This window comes from Leptosomus discolor, chromosome 3, assembly GCF_034619465.1.
Source record: "Leptosomus discolor isolate bLepDis1 chromosome 3, bLepDis1.hap2, whole genome shotgun sequence".
Taxonomy (NCBI): Eukaryota; Metazoa; Chordata; class Aves; order Leptosomiformes; family Leptosomidae; genus Leptosomus; species Leptosomus discolor.
In genome coordinates, this window is record NC_141393.1 from 41,736,385 (window position 1) to 41,756,700 (window position 20,316).

At 38.9% G+C, this 20,316-nt stretch overlaps 1 protein-coding gene across 1 annotated transcript in view; it reads left to right on the plus strand.

Annotated features, from left to right (window-relative positions):
• LOC104347353 (cytosolic phospholipase A2 epsilon) overlaps positions 1–20,316 on the plus strand; it is a 33,032-nt gene that overhangs the window by 10,848 nt on the left and 1,868 nt on the right. Inside the window, exons 4-19 of the mRNA XM_086463507.1 lie at positions 131–267; positions 972–1,103; positions 1,745–1,785; positions 7,407–7,449; positions 8,050–8,113; positions 9,467–9,609; positions 9,766–9,855; positions 10,560–10,597; positions 12,262–12,397; positions 14,333–14,469; positions 15,660–15,882; positions 16,802–16,916; positions 17,746–17,883; positions 18,160–18,267; positions 19,085–19,276; positions 19,753–19,922. Of these exons, the coding sequence (XP_086319633.1) occupies positions 131–267; positions 972–1,103; positions 1,745–1,785; positions 7,407–7,449; positions 8,050–8,113; positions 9,467–9,609; positions 9,766–9,855; positions 10,560–10,597; positions 12,262–12,397; positions 14,333–14,469; positions 15,660–15,882; positions 16,802–16,916; positions 17,746–17,883; positions 18,160–18,267; positions 19,085–19,276; positions 19,753–19,922 (1,907 nt within the window). The remainder of the gene's footprint in view (positions 1–130; positions 268–971; positions 1,104–1,744; positions 1,786–7,406; positions 7,450–8,049; positions 8,114–9,466; positions 9,610–9,765; positions 9,856–10,559; positions 10,598–12,261; positions 12,398–14,332; positions 14,470–15,659; positions 15,883–16,801; positions 16,917–17,745; positions 17,884–18,159; positions 18,268–19,084; positions 19,277–19,752; positions 19,923–20,316) is intronic.

Below are 20,316 nucleotides of genomic sequence, written 5' to 3' on the forward strand. Positions count from 1 at the left end.
CTCCTCACCCTGTACATTTTAGGAAGAATCCCCTACCGTGTTATCTTTGTCTTAATAAGGTTAAATGTGTACAAGGCAGTAATACTTTCTCTGGATATGTTACCACTCTGCTTATCATCTTGTTATACAGTCAGTCTTTCAGATTGTTATGTGACACTGTGGCTGCCTACTGCCTCAACTGAGAAGGTTCGGACCAGAACCATCAGGAACAGCAAAAATCCCGTCTGGAATGAAGCTTTCTGCTATAAGATTGACCGCCGAGTCAAGGTAGTGAAAAATGGTTTTCATCATTTGCTGTCTGCAGATAGTCAGTAGATTATGCAAAACTACAATAAACCAATAAGTATATAGCTAGTTTCCAAACACTGGACGTGTCAAAGGATCCTCAGAAAAAACTCTGTTGCTCACACCCTCCTTGGTGTTATTCTGTTCCAGTTATTTGTTACTTAAACATCTACTATACTGAAGTAGTAAGAAGCAATTAAATGCCCTGCAGAATATGGCCTTACTATCCTATTCCCAATCTTGACATATACAAGTGAAACCCAAGATAAAGATCACATAAAAATAAGGGTAAGATCAGTTAGTTCTAGGTATGGTGGAAAGGAAATCCTTTAAACATTCTTTATATACTTGCATCTGTTTTATACATTTAGAGCCAAAGGCCATAAACAAATGTAGGAACATTTAATACAGTTATTTATCACAAGTTCATGAATGTTCTGCACAACTTGCTTGTCTTGTTTCATTTCCCCAGGCAGTCAAGCCTACTTCTTTGTGTATGTACTGTTATCAGTAATGTGAATTCTGATATTCCCAAATCTCTGTCCCTTTTCGTTTTTTCTCCTTTTTCCTTCTTCCCCTAAAACAGGAGACAGGGAGGGAGGAAAACAGAGTCTTGAGATTTTCCTGCCTTACGGAACCCTTAGATACAGAAGTAACTCCATGAGATCCTTAACCTCTATTTGCAGAATGTGCTGGAGCTAAAGGTCTGTGATGAAGACACAATCACCAGGGATGATGAGCTCTGCACAATTCTCTTTGACATAGATAAACTCACTGTAGGACGTACTGTTCGAGTGAAGTTTCAGCTGAATCCACAGGTGAGCAACTGGTGAGAACAAAAGCAGATTCTTTCCTTCTATCTAAATAAATCCTTTTACAGAGTTTCATTATAGGAAAAAAACCTACTTAAACCGTATTTTACTGCTATTACAAGAAAGACTTAAAATCCCTGTATGAGTGCCCCATGATAGGTTTTGTTAAAAACGAATCTCTGTACTAAAAATCTAGGATGGAACCAACTAGAACTAATTACCCAGTGCCTTAATTCTGAATATTTCTTGCATGTTTGTTGGCTTTTGGTATAAGTTCTGAATTTTCAGCCACTTTAAAATGTAATAATATTGAAAAAACTGATTCTTTGTGTTGGGAATTAAAATCTTGTAAATGGATGTTTTAGCAGAATAGCTACACCTGTATGCTTATATGGGATTCGTCAAAAACTAATTAGTTTTGGCAACTGTTTTTTCAGTATCTTAAAATCCAATATCTTCAGTTGGCCCCATGGTGTTGGTTTTTGTTTTGATTTGTGGTTTTATTTTTTCAAATTGTTCTTATATTCTGGGAATTTTCCTAAGTGCTATTGTACATATATATATTACATATTATATGTAACTGGTATGATGAAAGCTATGAAGAAAAATAAGTAATAAACCTTTCTTTCTTTTTCCCCTCTCTTCAGGCACGTGAGGAGCTGGAGGTGGAATTCACATTGCAGAACACGTGAGTAGACTCTTAAATTCTAAATAAACTGTTATATTCAGTATAAAAATAGTCTGGAAATCTGGTTCATACGTGACAGTGCTTCTTTTAAATATACAGTCTCTGAAAGCAGTATCTAGATGTTTTCATTCAATTCTAGTAAATTGGAATTTCGGAATACATATTTTTAGATTTTAAATATCTGAAAATATAATTTTTGCCCTCTTTGGCTGCTACCTCCTGGGCACCAACTTGACCCTTAGAAGAAGGGGTGCCAAGCCTAAATGTCCTATGTGCCCCCCTTCTTGGGGAATCTGGCTTTTCAAGTCCATGACATTATAAAATGCCCTCCTGTAAGTTGATCTGTTCAGCTCATCTGGCTGCATGTGGAGAACTGTGGTAGACATGAGTATCAGCTCCAGCAGGGAGAGGAACTAAATATTCTGCGTAAAGCAAGGAGCAGAGATCACTGTGGGAGGCTGAGGACTGAGGAACCAGGAAAACTGGAGGAGCAGCACTAGCTTCACTTGATAGGGTTGAAAGATATTGGTGGAGTTTGTTTAGGGGACGTGTTTGCTTCAGGTAATTCATGCTGTGGAGAAATCTGGGAGCCTGTTGCTTTAACTGGAGAAGGAGTCTGGTGCAAGATCATGGGTTTTCTAGTCTGTCTCCATAAATAACATGCTTTATGAGGAAGTTACTTGAAAGGATTTCTGTTATGAATTTGATGCATGTTATTGGACTGAAAGTGTTGTTAAAACAACCTTAGACAAGGGATGGTGTCGCTGGGACCTTCCTAAAGCATTTGGGGCATAACGGGAGATCTAGCAGGATATGATGGTGGAGACTTTGAATAACATGTTTATTCCTGACAGAAGGGAAAATTGAGACTTGCTGGAGAAAGGGCAGTAGCCCAGTGTTATGAATGGAGAAAAAAAGATCTCCCACTGTTCACAAGCAAAAAAGCCATCAGAGATAAAGCAGTTCCAGAATCTCCTATTACAACTCAGAGAGACTCACCAGGATGGATTGTTTGTTGTTTACTGTGTACCACAACTGTCAGAAGGCCCGGCAACAGCAAGACAAATGGTGCCTATCACAGCTTAGGAGTGTCATGACATCAGTAATTGCAATGGGGAAGGGAGCTCCAGTAGATGTCCCTAATGGCCTGTCTAGGGTCTTCCTTCCTTTGTAAGTTAGAGGATGACATACGGAGTTGGTACATAGACTCATACTCTTGATAATCCTGTCTTTTGATGTGGGAGGTCCAGGTGGGTCATCTGGCTTGGATGTTGTGCACAAGTGGGTTTGCATATGGGGATGGAGGCTGGAATTCATCTCAGAGCATGTGCACACCAGCTCTGTGTCAAACCCTTCTCTTGGACCTTGCAGCCAATTGCCTTTTCCTGGAGACATGTTCAATAGATAAAGCCCGAAATTTAGCAATTTCTGCAGGTGCTGTCTGAGTAGGAATTCTGCATGTTGGAAGATGATGATTGGGACTGTACAAATAAATAAGACCCTTGGCAGTCCAAAGGAAAAGGTTTTTAAAAAGAATCATAGTCATGGCTCAGTTGCTACAGCAAGAACACATCTGATCAACTTTTTTCTTGCATGGTATGGTTCCTGCGTGACCAATGTAATAGTTGTGGCCTGAAGAACTCCACATGCAAAGGGCAGAAATTGCTTCATAAGTCAGGGAATGTCTCTGTGAGATCCCAGCAGGAGCAAGAAAAGGGAAGGCCCTCCTCTGGGAAAATGGCCTACTACTATGCATTTCTTGCATATGTGTGGCAGTCAATGCTATTCTGCCCATCAGTTGAGTCTGGAATAAAAGTGTAAGCACATCTGAATTGATTAAATGTCATGATCTTGGTAGGATATTGAGAGGCTTTTTTCCCTCTCAACATAGAAAAGTGTGATGTCAGGAGCAATTAATGAAAGTGTTTGTGTGGAAATAAAGGATCACATGACCTGTGATAAACTAAAGAGCCCTGAAACATCTGAAAGACTGAAATGAAGTAGCTGAGATAGGTCACCAGAAAGCTATGGACCAAACCTCTCCTGTGTTGAGCAAGTTCATCAGGTTTTGGTAAGAATTTTTGGCATTGCTGGATGCAAGAAGTGTTGGCATAGAGTAGAGACAGTTTTCACAGAGGAAGAGCCAACCATAGTGCTAACCATGGGGGACAGTTTCTATAAATCTGGTATTGTGATGGGAACAATGAAAATATACTTTTTTGGGGTAAATATGGCAGTTATTAATAGTTATTATTAATAGTTATTCCCACCAGTGCATTTTGTCTGACACTATTTATCTGAAGTAGTCTTCCCCATCTCCCTTCCAGAATTTACCAACTGCAAAATTCACTGTATTAGCCTGTTCTTTCTTTCCAGCATTTCAGATGAATAATATCACACATGAATGGTAACCCCAGGCCAAGAAGCTTTCCTGGGTTGCACCTACGATAGTGGTTTTGTCACTCCTATTGTTGTTTGCCTATTGACCTCACTGCAAAAATTTTGTTTTGTGTTACTTTTACCAAAGGACATTGCAAAAATTCCCGCATGATACACTGGTAGGCTGTATGAAATTTGTTCCTAGATTCATTTCTGATATCTTTTATTTAAAATGAAAGAATATCTTCATTTTGGTAACTTAGTTTCTACAACTGCAAGACAAATACCCTCTCTAGTTTTGCCTCACTCTTATGCCACTCCCGCTGTACCTGCAAATGCTCACGTCTCTCCTGCCACTGCCCATGGCAGGCACTGAGAGCCAGACGTTTGATCCTAACAACACAGAGAGGAAGGCATGCTCCTTCCTCTGATTGCCTTTTCACCAGCCACCGAGCCAAGGGATCGCAAACGCCTTCCCAGTGTTTTATGGGCCCATAACACAAGCCCAGCTGGCATGAGAGCTGCTGCCCTTGAGCAGCACTGGCAGAAAAGGTAAGGTTGCTGTACACAGCTTGCTGATTTGCATACTTTAGTGCTTTTTATGTTATTTTCTGGTGGCTATCAATAGTAATGTGGGCTTTCTCCCCTCTGTTTCCACTGGTAGGGTCCAGCGTGAGAATGAGCCTCTACGAGTTGTTACAGGGACAGAGTCCCGCTGGACTAGGTGGCTTCGCTCACTCAACATCCCCCTCCCTTCCGACTTCCTCTGAAGCCCACACCTGATATTGAGGGGCCACAAAGAGACATCTGATGAACTAGAAGGTACTTTGAGTTTCCAAGGAGAAATCTGAGGGACCTGGGGTATTTGATGGTTCTGCTGATTTTATTTTTGGCCTCTTTCTATCTTTCAGATGTCCTAAGTTGAGGAGGTGCATCTCAAAAAACTCTTAGAAGAATGAAGGACCACTCTTACACAATCTTTCATCTCAGCTCCCCCTTCCCTTTTCTTTTTTTTTCTTTCAAATGTGAAAGACCATGTCTAAAACAAAGCCCACTGAACACAAATAAATGTAAATAGGTGTACAAAAATTGTATAAAAGTTAAATATTAATTATTGAAATATGGCAAAAGCATGATTTTTAGAAAATAAAAGCCTTTTTTTCTTTCTGTAGTTCTGCTGTGTTATTTTGAGATATTACCCCCATGTTGCGGGGGGACCAGCAGATAATGCTAGCCATTTGGTTTGGGCACTGCTGAGGAAACTGAGTAGGCTGAGTCTCCATCCATCGGGGGCCAAATGTACTGTTCGTATTTGTGTTTATAGTAGGAAGTTACAGGGCTCAAGGAGCACTGAAGGCTAAAGTTTTAAGTCAAGAAAGATGACAACCAAAGAATCTTTGGGTGAATACAGTTTTCTTTATTGAAATAGTACCATCCCCCACGCTTCTCCTGGGTTGTCAGAAAGCTCAGAAAAGTAGCCTGCAATGTGTGGAAGCTACTAAAAGAAGGGGAAGCTGGATCTGGCATGAAAGAATTAAAATTTTGTAGGTAGGTATCAAAAAATACAGATTCTCTAGTGAAATGGAGCGCAGTAGTCTACTCCAAACGCAAATTTTAATATGAAAATCTGTGTGACTGTAACTTCACATTAAATATTGCCCGTTTCATTATAAGTCAGGCATGATATAAAAAGAAGGTGGCAGTTTAATGCGTACCAGGTGTTGGGAAGTGATTCCCAGGCTCACAAAGTCTACTGCAGTCTCAGGCACCCTTTCAATAGACATTTAGTGGAGAAAGATGCACAAGGTCTCTGTTCCTGGCTTTCCCCTACCACAGGCCATAATATGCTCCCAATTCCCATAGTAAAACTGAGGTCTGCATTTAAAAAGGCTGCAAATTACAAACTGTGATGGAGGAGAGGATAGGAGTGTTAGTATGTGTGATGAGGTTGGTTGTCAGGGAAATGACCAGCTAGTCCTGAGAAGTGGACATTATTCAGTGCTTCAAAGACAGGCAAGATATTCAAAGATCCCTGCCAACCTGGGTAGTAAAAGCTCTTCTGCACCCAGCTCAGCTGTGTTTCTAGCTACAGCTGATCTCCAAATCTTCAGAGAAAGGTGTGTGCCTTTGCTCTTCTTAAAACAAGCATATGGATCACCATGTTAAAAAAACAAAACAGAACACAAACACAAAAAAAAAACCCTCAACTTTAAACTGTTTGTGAACTTTGAAATTTTGGGAGAATTCTTTGTCATGGGAAGTTCTACAAAGCTATTTTCTTGTGTGTTTATACTGAAATCAAATAGCTGTGATAAATCTTCTCTTAAATTGGATAACAACAGTGTCGTCCATCTGATTTTAAAGGAAGCATATTGCCTGGTTTCAGCTGAGATAAAATATGTATCTCAACTATGTGAGACCACATGGTGTGTAATCCATAGCTTGCAAAGTCTGAATAAACAGGTCATACTGTCTGCAGGAGGTTGGAGAGGTGGTTCTCAGTCCTTATAGTTTTATATATGTATTCCCTTTGGACTGATTTGCCTTATAGAGGTACTGTATGAATTTACACCTGCAATTTAACAAAATAGTAAATTATAAGATATACTTAATGAGACATTGCCTGACTTTCCTGAGAGGAAAAATATTTAAGAACATAAAGAAAAAATGATGTCTGCAGTTTATGTATCCCTTTCTGCCCCTAGATGGTTAAGTGGTAACACGACTGCACATATAGTGATATATTAAAATTTCGTGTGTGTTTTGCAAATCACTTTATAGAGGTGAGTACAATTTCTTCTGCTGATATGGTAATTTTTGGAAAATTGTGGAAATTTAGACAAGTGTATTAGTTTTTCAAGTATAAAACCTTGGGCCAAACTGTATAATGAATAATGTATAATGAATAAAACAATCAAGATGGCTGTAACAGCCTCCAGCTCTCCTCAAATTCAGTATGTCACATCAGAATTCATTACATAGTTTACTAAAGCAAGTATGAAAAACCACAGGAGTAAAAGCCCAGCTTCATATTCTATCAAGGATGGATAAAAAAACTTGCAACTCGGCTTGTCATGTAGAGCTATGCTTGATAAAATCGTTAAAGTATTTTTGAGTGAAAGTGTTAAAGTCAGAAATGTCAAAGTTGATGGGGGGAAATAAATAATGTGTTAACTTATAGACTTAAATATTTATCTGAGTTGTCCCACCCACGACATTTTATTTTCCATTTTATTTTTCAGTCTGGACTATCCTGATGGCATTATTACTAATGGAGTACTAGTGGTAATGTATTTTCTTATAATCTTTCCTGTTCTTGCTTAACAAGAATTCATATTTTTAACTCCGGAAACTTTGAGCTGTGTACTGAAACTAGTACTATCAGTCACACTGTCCTATCAAAAAAAGGATCCATTGTTGGCACTAAGGGTCTCTGTTTTCTCATCACTCCAGTGCGGGTGCCACCTTCTACAAAGGCGTGCTGTGAGTCTACCGTTGGCATGCATGTGCCACCTGATTAGTTCTAAAAACTTGAATTTCCTACCCATTATTCCCACATTGCACCCAGAACTATCAGTTAATGAAGAAAGTGATAAAATGCTCATAAGAAGAGTCCTGTATCTCATTATGCCCAGTATTTTGAACAGGTCTCATCATCTTCATTTAACTCTCCAAGTTCAAGCAGCTTATGAGTTGATGTTCTTCACTTTCAAACTTAGAAAAAAAACCCATCTCACTATTGCCCTCATATTATCTGAAGGCATAGTAATAGATAATAACTGTATCACTCATTGATCAACCAGAGGGGTTGGTTGAGAACAGTATGAATCACTTGCAATGACAATTACACTTCTCTCAATCGTCATTTATCCTCTCTTGCTACAGGCACGTGAGGTTTCCTGTTTAGAGGTTAGAGTGGATACGGGGAAGCTGAAGCAGCAATCCACAAGTGAGGTTATTGCTTCATTAACCTATTGTTTTTGTATTGTGATTCAGTCATTATAACAGATGTTAAAAAATTAATAATCTGTTGTGCATGTTACTCTAGCTGTGTCACATAATTCTTAATTTTGCTGTGCCTCGCATTGCAGAAGGATTGCACCTGTCAAAATCCAATTTAGTTAAGTATTTAGTTCCAAGGCAAATCTTAAATTGATGCAAAAATAGAGACACATATATTAGAATTAAAAACTTGGAAAAAACAATTAATTGCCTTTTTTTTATTGCTTGTTCAAAATGGAAATTTTTAACTAAGTTGGACCTTTTAAAATCATCTTATAGTTAAATTAATATGTAGCAATCTTATCCTGTATGTTTAACTTGGGTTTAAGTATGTAAAAAGTTTCTGCTCGTTCAGGGTTCTGAAAGAGATTGGGTTTTTTTTTTTGGTTGCTTGTGCAAAAAATAATAAACTTAAACTCTCAAGTTTAAATGTAAAATTGTATCAAAGGGATCTGCAAAAAGTGCAAACCACCACCAAATCGGGAGTTTGCCTGTAAAATGTAGCTCTAATTAATATAGCAGGACTCTTCACTAGTCTTTAAGTTCATTCAGTAGCTTGTGTAAAGCTGCTCATGGGGTAAATCAAAAAATTGTGGCTGTTTCAAGATAATCCAAGAATGGAAAATTGATCTTTGTGAAGAAAATGGTAGCAATGGCTGGGAAGTATTATAGGAAGTTTGACTGAAATGTCACATGGGGAGGAAAGGTTAGTGACATAAAATTATGTGCCTCTTGGCCCTGATCTTGCAAGAGAACAACATACGATCTCTCTGTAAACATAAAGGTTTTTCCATACAAGGAACACAGCTTTTGGGTTGACAGGTCGTTTCAGTTTCGGTGACATGAGAGCACGTGTCAAGTAGTGTGCCTGATTTTGTTTGAATCATTTGACTATTGTAGTAGACACAACATACAATAAAATGTACGTGATGAACCAGAACATACTGACATCAGACAAATTACTCTCTTACTCAATGTGAATAATCTGAAATGCCTTCAAACTTGCAGTCCTTTAAATCCAAATTTTGCTTTTATTTATTCATGGAAAGCACCTACCAAATAATATGCTACAGTATTTAAAAAACATGTGATTTCTGTATATTAATGATTTATACAGACCCACCAAGATGTTTTATATCAATTTTCAATTTGTGTTGGCCACCCAAAGTCTACTTAATCATCATGGTGTAAGGAAAATCAGGCAAAAAAGCGTGAAGAGAAGAAGTGGATTTTGTTAGTTAGTTATGTGTGTTTGCTTGGAATAGTCAAAATTCTCTTTGTTCCCTGCCTCTATGTTTAGACCAGGAGCTTACATTTACGGTGAAAGGATCCCATGAAGGAAGCCAGAAGATTTCCCTGGACTCTGACCCCAGCCTTAGGATTATTGTATTTCACTGTGTCATAAATGACCAGACAAGACTGGATATTGTACTACCAGAAGAGGTATTTTCCCTTTCTCTATGTTATCATTAAACCTCAACAAAATTAGAGAAGCAACTAATGTAACCAGTGAACTGAACTAGCCCTCTTAGTAGGAGAAGTTCTAGAGCTGACAAACCTTTCATGTGTGCATCCCTATCACTTTTTGCATTGTTTCAGCTGGCAGACAAAAATGAAACAGAGAAAACCGGGGTCCTTTCTTTCCCTCTGAATTCACTCCCTCTGCAGAAGGAAATATTAGTAGAAGAGGTGGGTGCTGTGAACCTTTTGAAATAAATATTTTCAAAATGTGCTTGATATTGTTCTGCTAGAAATAAAGGTATCAAGTGTACAAAATCACTGTGTAAAATTGTACAGCTGTTCATTGAAAATGTTAAAAATAAATTAAGACTGTCATATTCACTTTTAAGGATGCAGGACTTAACAATAATTATAATAATAGGAAAAACATTGCAAACCTGCATCCTAAAATTAGAATTAAGTGGTTTCAAGGAACAAAAATGACTATCATATGCACAGGCATTCAAAAATTTATTTTTTGCTATTAGGGTGGTTCCAGCATGGCTAGTAATTACAAAACAACCCAGAATATGAGCTTAATTGAGATTGTCTAAATACTGATATTGAGACTGGGTTTGTATGTACTTTTTTTTTTTTTTAAATAAGGTATCTTGTCTCATTCTTGTTGCTCCTTCTAAGTGTGCACACTGTGAGCTGGTGTAACATGCAAGCTCGTGGTGCATTAACTGCCCCAAACAGACTTGTTAGATAAGAGATCACTTCATTCTGAAGGAGCGAGTGAGGCTTTGGTTAATTGTACCAAAATAATGTCCTTAGCCATATCAATTGTTACTTCAGAATCTCCTCTCTTGCTGAATGAACATTGCTTGAGTTTGAAGGAATGAAATGTTTTAAAATTTGGTGGTAATTATCTTTATTTTCTGGATTTCTAGGATAATTCCTTTCACTTGTGCTTGACAGCAAGAAAATGGTAAGAGAGCCTCTTTTTGTCCTATCATCCAGGATTACTGTAAACTAGTTATCTAGGCTTTTTTCTATGATAGGTGGAGACACGAACACATGCCGCGTGAGTGCTTTGTCCTGTACTCACGTGGTGCCTGAGGTAAGTGCAAGCCTGCTGCAGTTGCAGAACTGTGCAATTCAGTATGAGTTTACGAGCCTTGATACGTTTCTTCAGAGTAAATTAGCCTATTTTATGACTACTATTCTTAAAAAACTGCACTACCCACACATTAATTTAGTTGCCCATTTATGCCAATAGTCAGATCTGCATAATGACTGAAATAAACCCTAAAGTCTCTTTAACTTGTCAATATCACCAAAACAAACATAGGCAGCCTGGCTTCTGCCCCTTCTCCTGCTTCACTGAGCAGAATGGTAGCTGAGGCCTGACCAGCTGCATCTCTGCCAACCCGCTCGCGGGGACAGAATTGCACCAGTGATAGGTAAAACGGAAGACAATGAGGTTTTACGGTACAGCTGAAAACGTAATATGGTTCACAGTATCCTTTCTATTGTGTGATACACAGAAGGGGAATTAAGGTGGTTTTTCATAGCATGGGAGCAGTTTGTGTAGGTGAAACTCAGAGCACAGCAAGAAGAGCTACCTGCTCAGTCTCAGCCCATAGCAAAATATATTGAAATACAAATCTAACAGATACGGATTGAGAGAGAGCAAGAGAAAATTTAATATACCACTAAAAATGGTGTATGTTTTCATAAGGCAAATCAAATTGACCTTATTCTGTTTTCATAATTACACTGTGATATACCAAATTTGCTGGAGAACAGAGGTTACTAACATTAATGCTTGAAACATTCATGTTGCGAAATAGTGGTGGAAGTAATGTTCAGGATAGAGTTTGCAGCCACCAGAGGGTGATGTGACTCAGAAGATTTGGTCAATGTTGAATGCTCTTCTAAGTAACAAGTGTATTTCTGTGGTCGAAGGCACAAAACATTAGCTGCCATTTGGTTGAGTTTGTACCTTTTTTTTCCTGCAAATTTTTTGGCTTGTGCTTCGCATTTCTTAAGGGAGAAAATTCAGTGCGGCTGCCCACGTGGAAAAAATTATGGATATTTTTATATATTTGCAGGATGAAGCTTGCAAATGCTTATCTAGAAATCTGTTCAGAGTACAGGTGAAAGACTGGATTTCACAGGACAGAGGCTGAGCAGAAGGTGGCATTTGCTCTGGATCTGGGTGATGTGGGCTCCATCACACAGCTCATTAGGACCTTCACTTTAAATACTGTTAGTGAGCTGTCAAAACCTGAGAACAGGTGATGGTGGCATCTCTTGAATTTTCCAGGATGTCATGGTGACAAAAAGGAATGGCTACAGAAAAAATTACTCCTGAAATTACCCCTTTTGGTGACCTTTCCCTGGCTTGTGTGTCCTGTCTTTGTGCTCATGTTCACAAGAAATCTAAAGCACCTTGGAAACTTCTCTCATCCTCACTACTACTTCTTGCTGGCAATAGAAATCCTCCTTTTTCTTCTGTTTCTTGAACAATATGCAGACATGGAAATAGCTTGTTTAAAGATGATTTGTGGAATTTACTGACTACCTACTCTACAGGTCTTGAAATCACCTATAAATGATGTGATTGATTTGTACAATTGTCTGTTCCAGCTCAGGAGACCTGGATGTGCGCTTGGGGTTTAGCCTATGCGTGGAAGAGCAGGTCTTCCTGCGGAAAAGGAAGAAATATGTTGCTGCTGCTCTGAAAAAGATTCTTCATTTGGAGGAGGATCTGAAAGAGCATGAGGCAAGCCAATATAGTCCTTGGTACTGGTAGCAACTCCTCTCTGTGATCGGGGCCTGGCTCACAAATTGAAACCATGAGTAAAAAACCAGCTTAATTAATCCTGCTGTTCCAGAGCAGGGCTGGCCACCTAGGGCAAGAGATGAGCAAGAGAAGCTGCTTCATGCAGCTATGTGGTGAAGGCAGGATAATGCCTTTACAGTCCCAAAAACTTCTCAACATCTCAATTCAACCCATTCCTGTTTATTCCTGATGTGACTCATGGGTCTTAGGAGGAAAATTTATAGTGGACAGACATGGAACAGCTGGGGGATGCTGCCTGGGAAATTGTGTGCCTTATCTCAGTAACAGAGACAAGTTATGTGTTCATTGCATTTGTAAAGGATTTTGAGGGGAAGAATCAAAAATTTTCACACATACAGCTGAGTAAAAATACTTTGGATGGTTTCTGCAGCAGAAGAGGTGCATTGTTGGGAAAACTGACTACTAGAATAAAACTGTTAAGCTGGAAAAGAAGAGTGAATCTTACAACACTGTTGAATTGTACAGATGAAATGGCTGAATGAAACCGTAGCTGTATCACTGTAGCCCCTGCTGCGTAATTCGGTCTAAGTTTTGTAACTGCTTATGCCTAGCTGGATTGTTGAAAATCAGAGAAGTACAGAAATACCAACAGCAGGAACCCTCTTTAGCCGACAATTAAAAGAGATAGTGCTGCGGATAGGGTACAGATTTAAAAAAGAAAAAATCATATTTTGGATTTCAGAGCAGAGAATAATGTAGGAAATAATGTTTTCAAGAAAGCTGGAAAGAACAGTTTTACATAACCATCTAAGAGTTTCCTGACACATATAAAAGTGGTTGAGGTGGTAAGACCAAAATGAGAGGACCAAAGCTGTCTTTTGAAAAGCTTTATTTACTCTGTCTCTCTTATTCACATATTTAACTTCAAAACTGTGGAAAAAAAAAATCCCCTCTACCTTGTTAACTAACTTATATTTGAACTGAAAAAAAAGGTTTCTCATTACAATTTTAATTCATAATGGAAAAGGTTAGAAAATATAAAAACCAAAATATAACATTTTGAAATCACTCTAATTTTAGTTAAGATTTTCCTTCATTATTTTATAAAATTTCCTAGATTTTAAGTTCTTATTGAGTTTAGGACAGGAAGAACATCTATGTTGTGTTTGTTGGTTGGTTTTTTTTAAATTCCATAGAATGGGAGAAATATTTTCTTCAAGCTGTATTCATTGACTTTAGAACAGCAGATAGCTTGATGAAATTATAAGGTAATAATTGAAAGGCATAAATAGACATTTTATAGTAGGGCATGTAAGCATTCACGCAACTCAAGATGCTAATAGAAGCAAAGGGTGTACTAGATCAGGAGAAGATTAAGAATAGTCTGTCTCTTCAATTACACTCTGACCTTGGAGGGGGGGAAGCCCTGTATTGACGATCGTGCTTCAGGGCATAAAGTAATCAGTGGCCTGAGACCAGGAAGGCTTCGGCTGTTGTGTGATCTGGCTGATTACAGGGTGCTGTGCATTCTTCTGAGGCACTGGTCATTGTTAGAGGCAGAATCACGGATCCCTGATCTGCTCCAGCATGGTAAATCCTGTATTTTCTGTGATGGCTTCTAATAATACACTTCGAGAAGAATTCCAGGGTGATGAGGTTGTCTTCCAATTATATATTACCTAAGCAGCTTCCCACCCACCTGATCTGAGTGGGTAAGACATAAGCCTTCCTTCTCACATCACTCAGATGGTGGCAACAGAAGCCTTTTGCAACAATTGCATCCTTTTTGCATGAAGTCACGTCGCTGCTTGTATCAATGCCTGTAACCTGTTATCTGATTTCTGCAGTAAGAATGATCACTTGTCTCTAATACACGCATGGCTGTTGCTCCTTCTGCCCTGCTGTGTTGAACAGGTGCCGGTGGTGGCCATCACAACAACTGGGGGAGGGACAAGATCGCTGACAGCAATGTACGGCAGCCTGCTGGGTCTCCAGAAACTCAATCTGCTAGACTGCATTTCCTACATCGGGGGTTTATCGGGTACTACATGGTGAGACCAAACAAGGTTTATGTTTGTACTCTCTGCTCAGTTGACTGTTTTTACAGCACCATCAGCTTACATGGCTCTTAGTAAAGCAAAAGCATTTCCTTTTTCCCCACAATCTCTTCTGTGCCCACTTAGAGCAAAGAAACAAAACATACTGAATAATGGATCAATCATGACGTTCATCAGCTGCTTTTGTCAGCACACTGACACAGTCTATGCCTGATATTTTTGTGCAAATGTTTTATTACCTTTTCATATTTTATCAATTATACTTTAGACTGAATGCAGCGAATTTGTCTTTAGACTGGAAATTGAAGAAAGATGGGAAGAAGAATTTATGCCTGCCACTTGCTGGTTATTGTCACTTCCATTTTGGATTTAGAGTGCATCTCCAACTGGTAAAAGATGTATTTGGGGGTAGTGGAATTAATACTGACACAAAGAGTCCAACAAATGACGCCAAGCTACTGACCTCAGAAAGACTGCAGCTATGGTTGCTCATTATAAAGTGATCTTTTCTCCCAGTGGGCATACAGCAGATATGCCATACTTAAAATAAACATTTAATCAAGTGAGTTCTAGGTAGCTCCGCTCCTCTACACCTGGTTGGAAGTGGAGAGTTTTTTGCACTGAATTGTGTCAGTCCTTTATATAAGTCCAAACCCTAATGGCAGGGTTTTTTACGTATTTCACAATATTCTTTTAACTTCTCTGTATGTATGTGGAGATCTGCATGTACCTGTCTGTGTTATGATTTCAAGAAGACAAGTAAGAGAGGATGTATGAGGACATGCCCAAGACCCAAGAACTGCCCAGTTCTCTCACTGGCAGAAGCTATCAACAGATACTTGGGAACAAATATAGGACTAGAACAAAGTAGTAGTGGCTGCTTCTTAGGATACTTCCCACCTTCCAAGAAATGGATTTTCTGGGGACTTGTGGAGTCTTTATATTTAGTAGACTTGGGTGGTTGTTTTTTTTCCTCCTTCTCCTTTGAGCCCACATGAACTTCTATCATCAGAAGTGCAAAAACTTGGAGATTTTGTTTGCTTTTGAAATGAAAGTATTTTAAGTGTGTGTGTAACTTTTAGTTGTGAACCCCATAATAATTAAGAACTAGACAAACAGGTTGCTTCTCTGAAGCCAAACCACAGCATTACTCCTCTCATTATTTTCTTCTAACGTTTCTTCAGGACAATGGCAAACTTATATGAAGATGCTAATTGGTCACAGAAATACCTGGAGGATGCAATCAAGGAAGCTCGCAAGCAAGTAACCAAATCCAAGATCTGCTGTTTTTCTTTGGATTGTCTGAAGTACTATTATAATGACCTGATGGAGAGGTCTAAAGAGGGACATAACACTTCTTTTATAGACCTTTGGGGGCTTGTCATTGAATCCATGCTACATGATAAGGTATTACTCTGTTTTTCCAGAAACCTGGTAAACTGCTATAGCTATAAAGAAGAAAATAAATCCTGGGAGGCCATTCAGTACCACTAATGCAAATAATTAGTTTAGTGGTTGACTAAATTCTGTATATTCTGACCCATTATTAAAACACTGCTTTTGCTTTCAAGTGAGGTTGACCTCGAACTAAGGAGCCATGGCATTGCTGTCAAAGGTGTTCTCTCTTCTTAAAGAAAGAAAAATCCTGAGGGGGAAAAAATATTTTGAAACTTAAACTAATCACTTTGGACATTAAATATTCTGACTCAAAGAGGTACTTAAAAACTTGAAATAATTTACTTCACTAGCATAAATGAAGATATGCATTTATAAAGTTACGTAGTTATAAACTGCATATGGAGATGATTCAAATAGCAGGAAGGACCATTCTCTAAATATGTTATCAAGTTTTAGGAAAGAGTGATAGAAATTTTGGTACTTCAAAAATAGTATAACTTAACTAGTTTTCTTCTGGTTTATGTTTATACAAGGAAACTTTAAATTGTCGTGTGCTATAGAATATATTCTTGCATATGAATGCATGTGCAGAGAGTCTTAAAATATGACCAACTCTGCTGAGATCCAGCCAAGGAAAGTATCTAACCTTTCACTTAGACATAGATTTCTTCCTGGGAATTTTTTTTTCTTGCCGAATCTACAATCAACCTCTCTGCTAATCTCAAAATCTGAGAACCCATATAGCGTGTAGTTGCTTCTTAAGGGATCCTTGCCAAGTTTGGAATATCCCATGGCAGATATTTCTGAACAATCCAGTGAGTTGAGAAGGGGAAGGAGAACCTGGATAAAGCTGATGGTTCATATTATATTATTTCAAGCACAAGCTGGTTCTCACCTCATTCCATTAACCATTTTTAATCAAAACCAGAAAGACGAGCACAGACTCTCAGACCAACGGCAGGCAGTGAATAATGGTCAGAATCCGTTGCCCATCTATGTGGCCATCAACCTCAAGTCCAGCTATAGTGCTCAAGCATTCAGAGGTAATTGTTATGATTTAGTTTTTTTAACAACTTTATAATTAAAGTAATCCAAACTAAGACTACATGCATGTAATCAGCTTTAATAATACAATAGTTCTTTCATTCTAATGGCAAAAAAAACCTTTTAAAGTTTCAGATAATAGTGACTAACACTTAAAAATAAAAAATCCAAACGTGTTTAATCTTTAGAATTTGAGTTTTCTACATTGCCAGAAACGAAAACATAAAAAATATAATTGTACCACAGAAGATGACAAACTCACAATTTATCCTGGTCACAAAAAAGCCTTGTAACAAAGCTAATTCTGAAGATGGTTCCATGTGGTTTTATTTTGAGCAATTAAAGCAAAAACTTCGGATTTTTGGGTCCAGTGCCAGGAAGAAAACACTATTTCCTCTAGTATTAATTTTCACAGTATTTATATGAACAGCTGAGTATGTGACACCAAGTGAGTGCTAAGCTCTCTGTCACTGATGCCCTAAAGGGAACATGTTATACATCAGCAATACGTACTTTTGGCTAAGATTAACTGCAGGGAACTAAGATTATGACTAAGATTTGGCTAAGATTAACTGCTGTACCATTCAGATCAGGGCTTTTTTTTTGCTGGAGAATGCTGTATCACAGCCTGGGAGCATCCTCTCTTGATGTGAAAGGACCTTATGTCATTAGTTATGCAAGCAATATAGATACAGCTATAGCTGGTGAACGGCATATTATGAACTACCAGTGTCTTTCTCATGACTTGTTCCTGCTCTTTAGTGCTCTTCTGTTTAGCAATATTTAACATATTATTGCCTTTTCATGATCTGGCTGCTGTTCCTGTAGAGTGGCTGGAGTTCACTCCTTATGAAGTCAGTCTCCTGAAATATGGAGCATCTATTCGTGCAGAATATTTTGGAAGTGAATTCTTCATGGGAAGGATGGTGAAGAGGCTCTCAGAGACTCGAATCTGCTATATGCAAGGTGACTATGTCCTAGAGGGAAAGGTGGCCTGCTCGAGAGGCAGCTGACGTGAGTGAGCATGTGGCGTGTGGTAGACAGCATGGGGAAGACACCGGCAAACAGGTTGAGCAGGTGTGAGTTTGCATTAGCAAGGACATACTTGGGAAGTATGCCCACAAAGATATCCATCCAGACAGAAAGGAAGTATCCAAGGGGAAGGACTGAAAGTAGGTATCAATTAAAATTCTTCCAAGGCTACTCCATCAATCTGTTTCTATTCTCTCTTTCACATTACAGGCATGTGGAGCAGTATATTTTCCATAGATGTGATGTATGTCTGGAATTTGGCTACTGATTCAGAGGACTTCTGGTGTAGATGGACCAGAGACAGAGTAAAAGATATTGGTGAGACGTTTTTGTGGTTTTTCTTTACCACCAGTATATATTGCTTATAGTCCATACAGAGGTCTAATGTCTAAAGAGATGCTGTCAAAGTCAGAGAGAGAGGGGTGAGGAAAGCAAAGCAGAGATGTCAGTTAAGAAATTTTTCTGCCTAATTTAAAAGAATTAAACCGTGCTTCTTTAGCAAAGCCTTTGCAAAGCTGTGCCTTTTTCTGAACGACATACAGATGCAAAAACCAGTCTCCAATAGATACAACAATCATGTTGTATTAACAATCTTAAGAAGTCTTCTTAAGTTAGGATATGGTCCTCCTTGGCCATCAGTAGAGAAAATGGCTCTTGCAGAAGGCTGTTTTCTACACTAAACTGCCTGTGGAGAAAGCTCCCTCTTGCTGTTAATTGTGCAGGGAACCTGGAGTGACTGCCCTCCTAACTTAGCTAATGTTTGCAGCTGGGTGATATTCACATGCATTCTGAAGCTGTCCTGTTCAAAGGCCAGTGTTGCCCTCCTGGTGTGTTGGGACTCTGCTCTCCCCTCCACCACACGCTGCAGTAGAGGTGGACATCATTCAAAGAAGCCTAGAATGGGAGGTGGTGCTTACTGCCTGGCAGCTTGCTGCCTGCAGGTAGCTGTCATTTAATTCACTGCCAAATGCTGAGTTTTATTCGATAGCATAAACCTTAGGTTCTTATAAATATGTTTGATTTACCTTTGGGGTGGGCCATGTGGACAGCTGTGGTTATTAGTTACTCCATTTTTTTAAAATATTGATAATTTCAGAAAACTGTCCTAAACTCAGAACTTCTTTCCTTCTTGCAGAGGAAGAACCCTGTCTGTCCATGAATCCCTATGAGGTAGACACATGTCTATTCACTCCCTCAAGTGCCCTCTCCTCTGTTCTGCGAGATGTCTTAACAGGACGCCCAACCATTGCACAGTATCCCAATTTTATCAGAGGCTTCCAAATGCATAACAAGTACCTGGAGAGTGAAGAATTTTCTACCTGGAAAGGCACAGTAACACAGCATGTTTTTCTGTAACATTTTGAGGAGGTTTAGGTTTGGGAATTCATTTAGGATTTCCAATGGGGCAGAAGAGACAAGACTGACTGCTTCTGAAATTCCACTTCTCCCTTCCACAAAGAGAAGACATGGAAGCCAAATTTGAACAGCATTTCATTTTCTGGGGGGTGTTGAGGAGTGAAATTGAGTTTGGTTGCATGTGGATTGCGTTCCAGTGGACAAGGTGAGCTCAGCCTGAGGAGGCAGGCAGGATCTTCCCTTTAGGGCCAAAGGATGCTTGATGTGTTCAGGAAGGAAGGAAAAAGCTGCAATGTATCACTTACTCCTGTAAAACAGTGCTGCTAATGAGTCAAAGAAAGGCAGGGAAAATGGGGGGGCAAAATTCTCCATTCTTCCCTCTTTAACTTTCTGCGGAAAAACAATCTTGGTTTTCATTTGTTGTAATGAGAAATGTTTGTCTTTCAGATACAGTGATAGACTCCTTCCCAAATAAACTGATGGAAACAGCAGACAATGAGCTCTCCCTGGTTGATACTGGTTTTTTCATCAATACCAGCTACCCACCACTTTTGAGATCGAAGAGGGAGGTTGATGTAATCCTGCATTTAAATTACAGTGGAGGGTCCCAGACACTGGTAAGAAAAGCCATGGTATCTGAGATTTTTTTTTTCTTCATGGTCTTTTGGTCTCTAGCACTCGTCAGTTAAACCAACTAACTTTCCAGTACTGGAGTGGGAATTAGATGATTATCTGATTTATCATTTAGATTATCTGATTTATTATTTAGATTATTAGTTGATTTATTTCTCAGTAACTAAGAAGGACATTAGAAGACAGTGATGGATGTAGGCATTTTAAAATCATCAAGGTCTTCACTACAGTGGATCTGAGTTTTTGAAGAGCTGACTGAGGAGTGCTCTGGAGCTCTGATACTGATTTTGGTTGTCCTTGAACTGAGCAAGTCACAGAAGCAACGGAAAGTCCTGACAATATTTTAACAGATTAAATGGGAAAACCTATGTGTGTCTC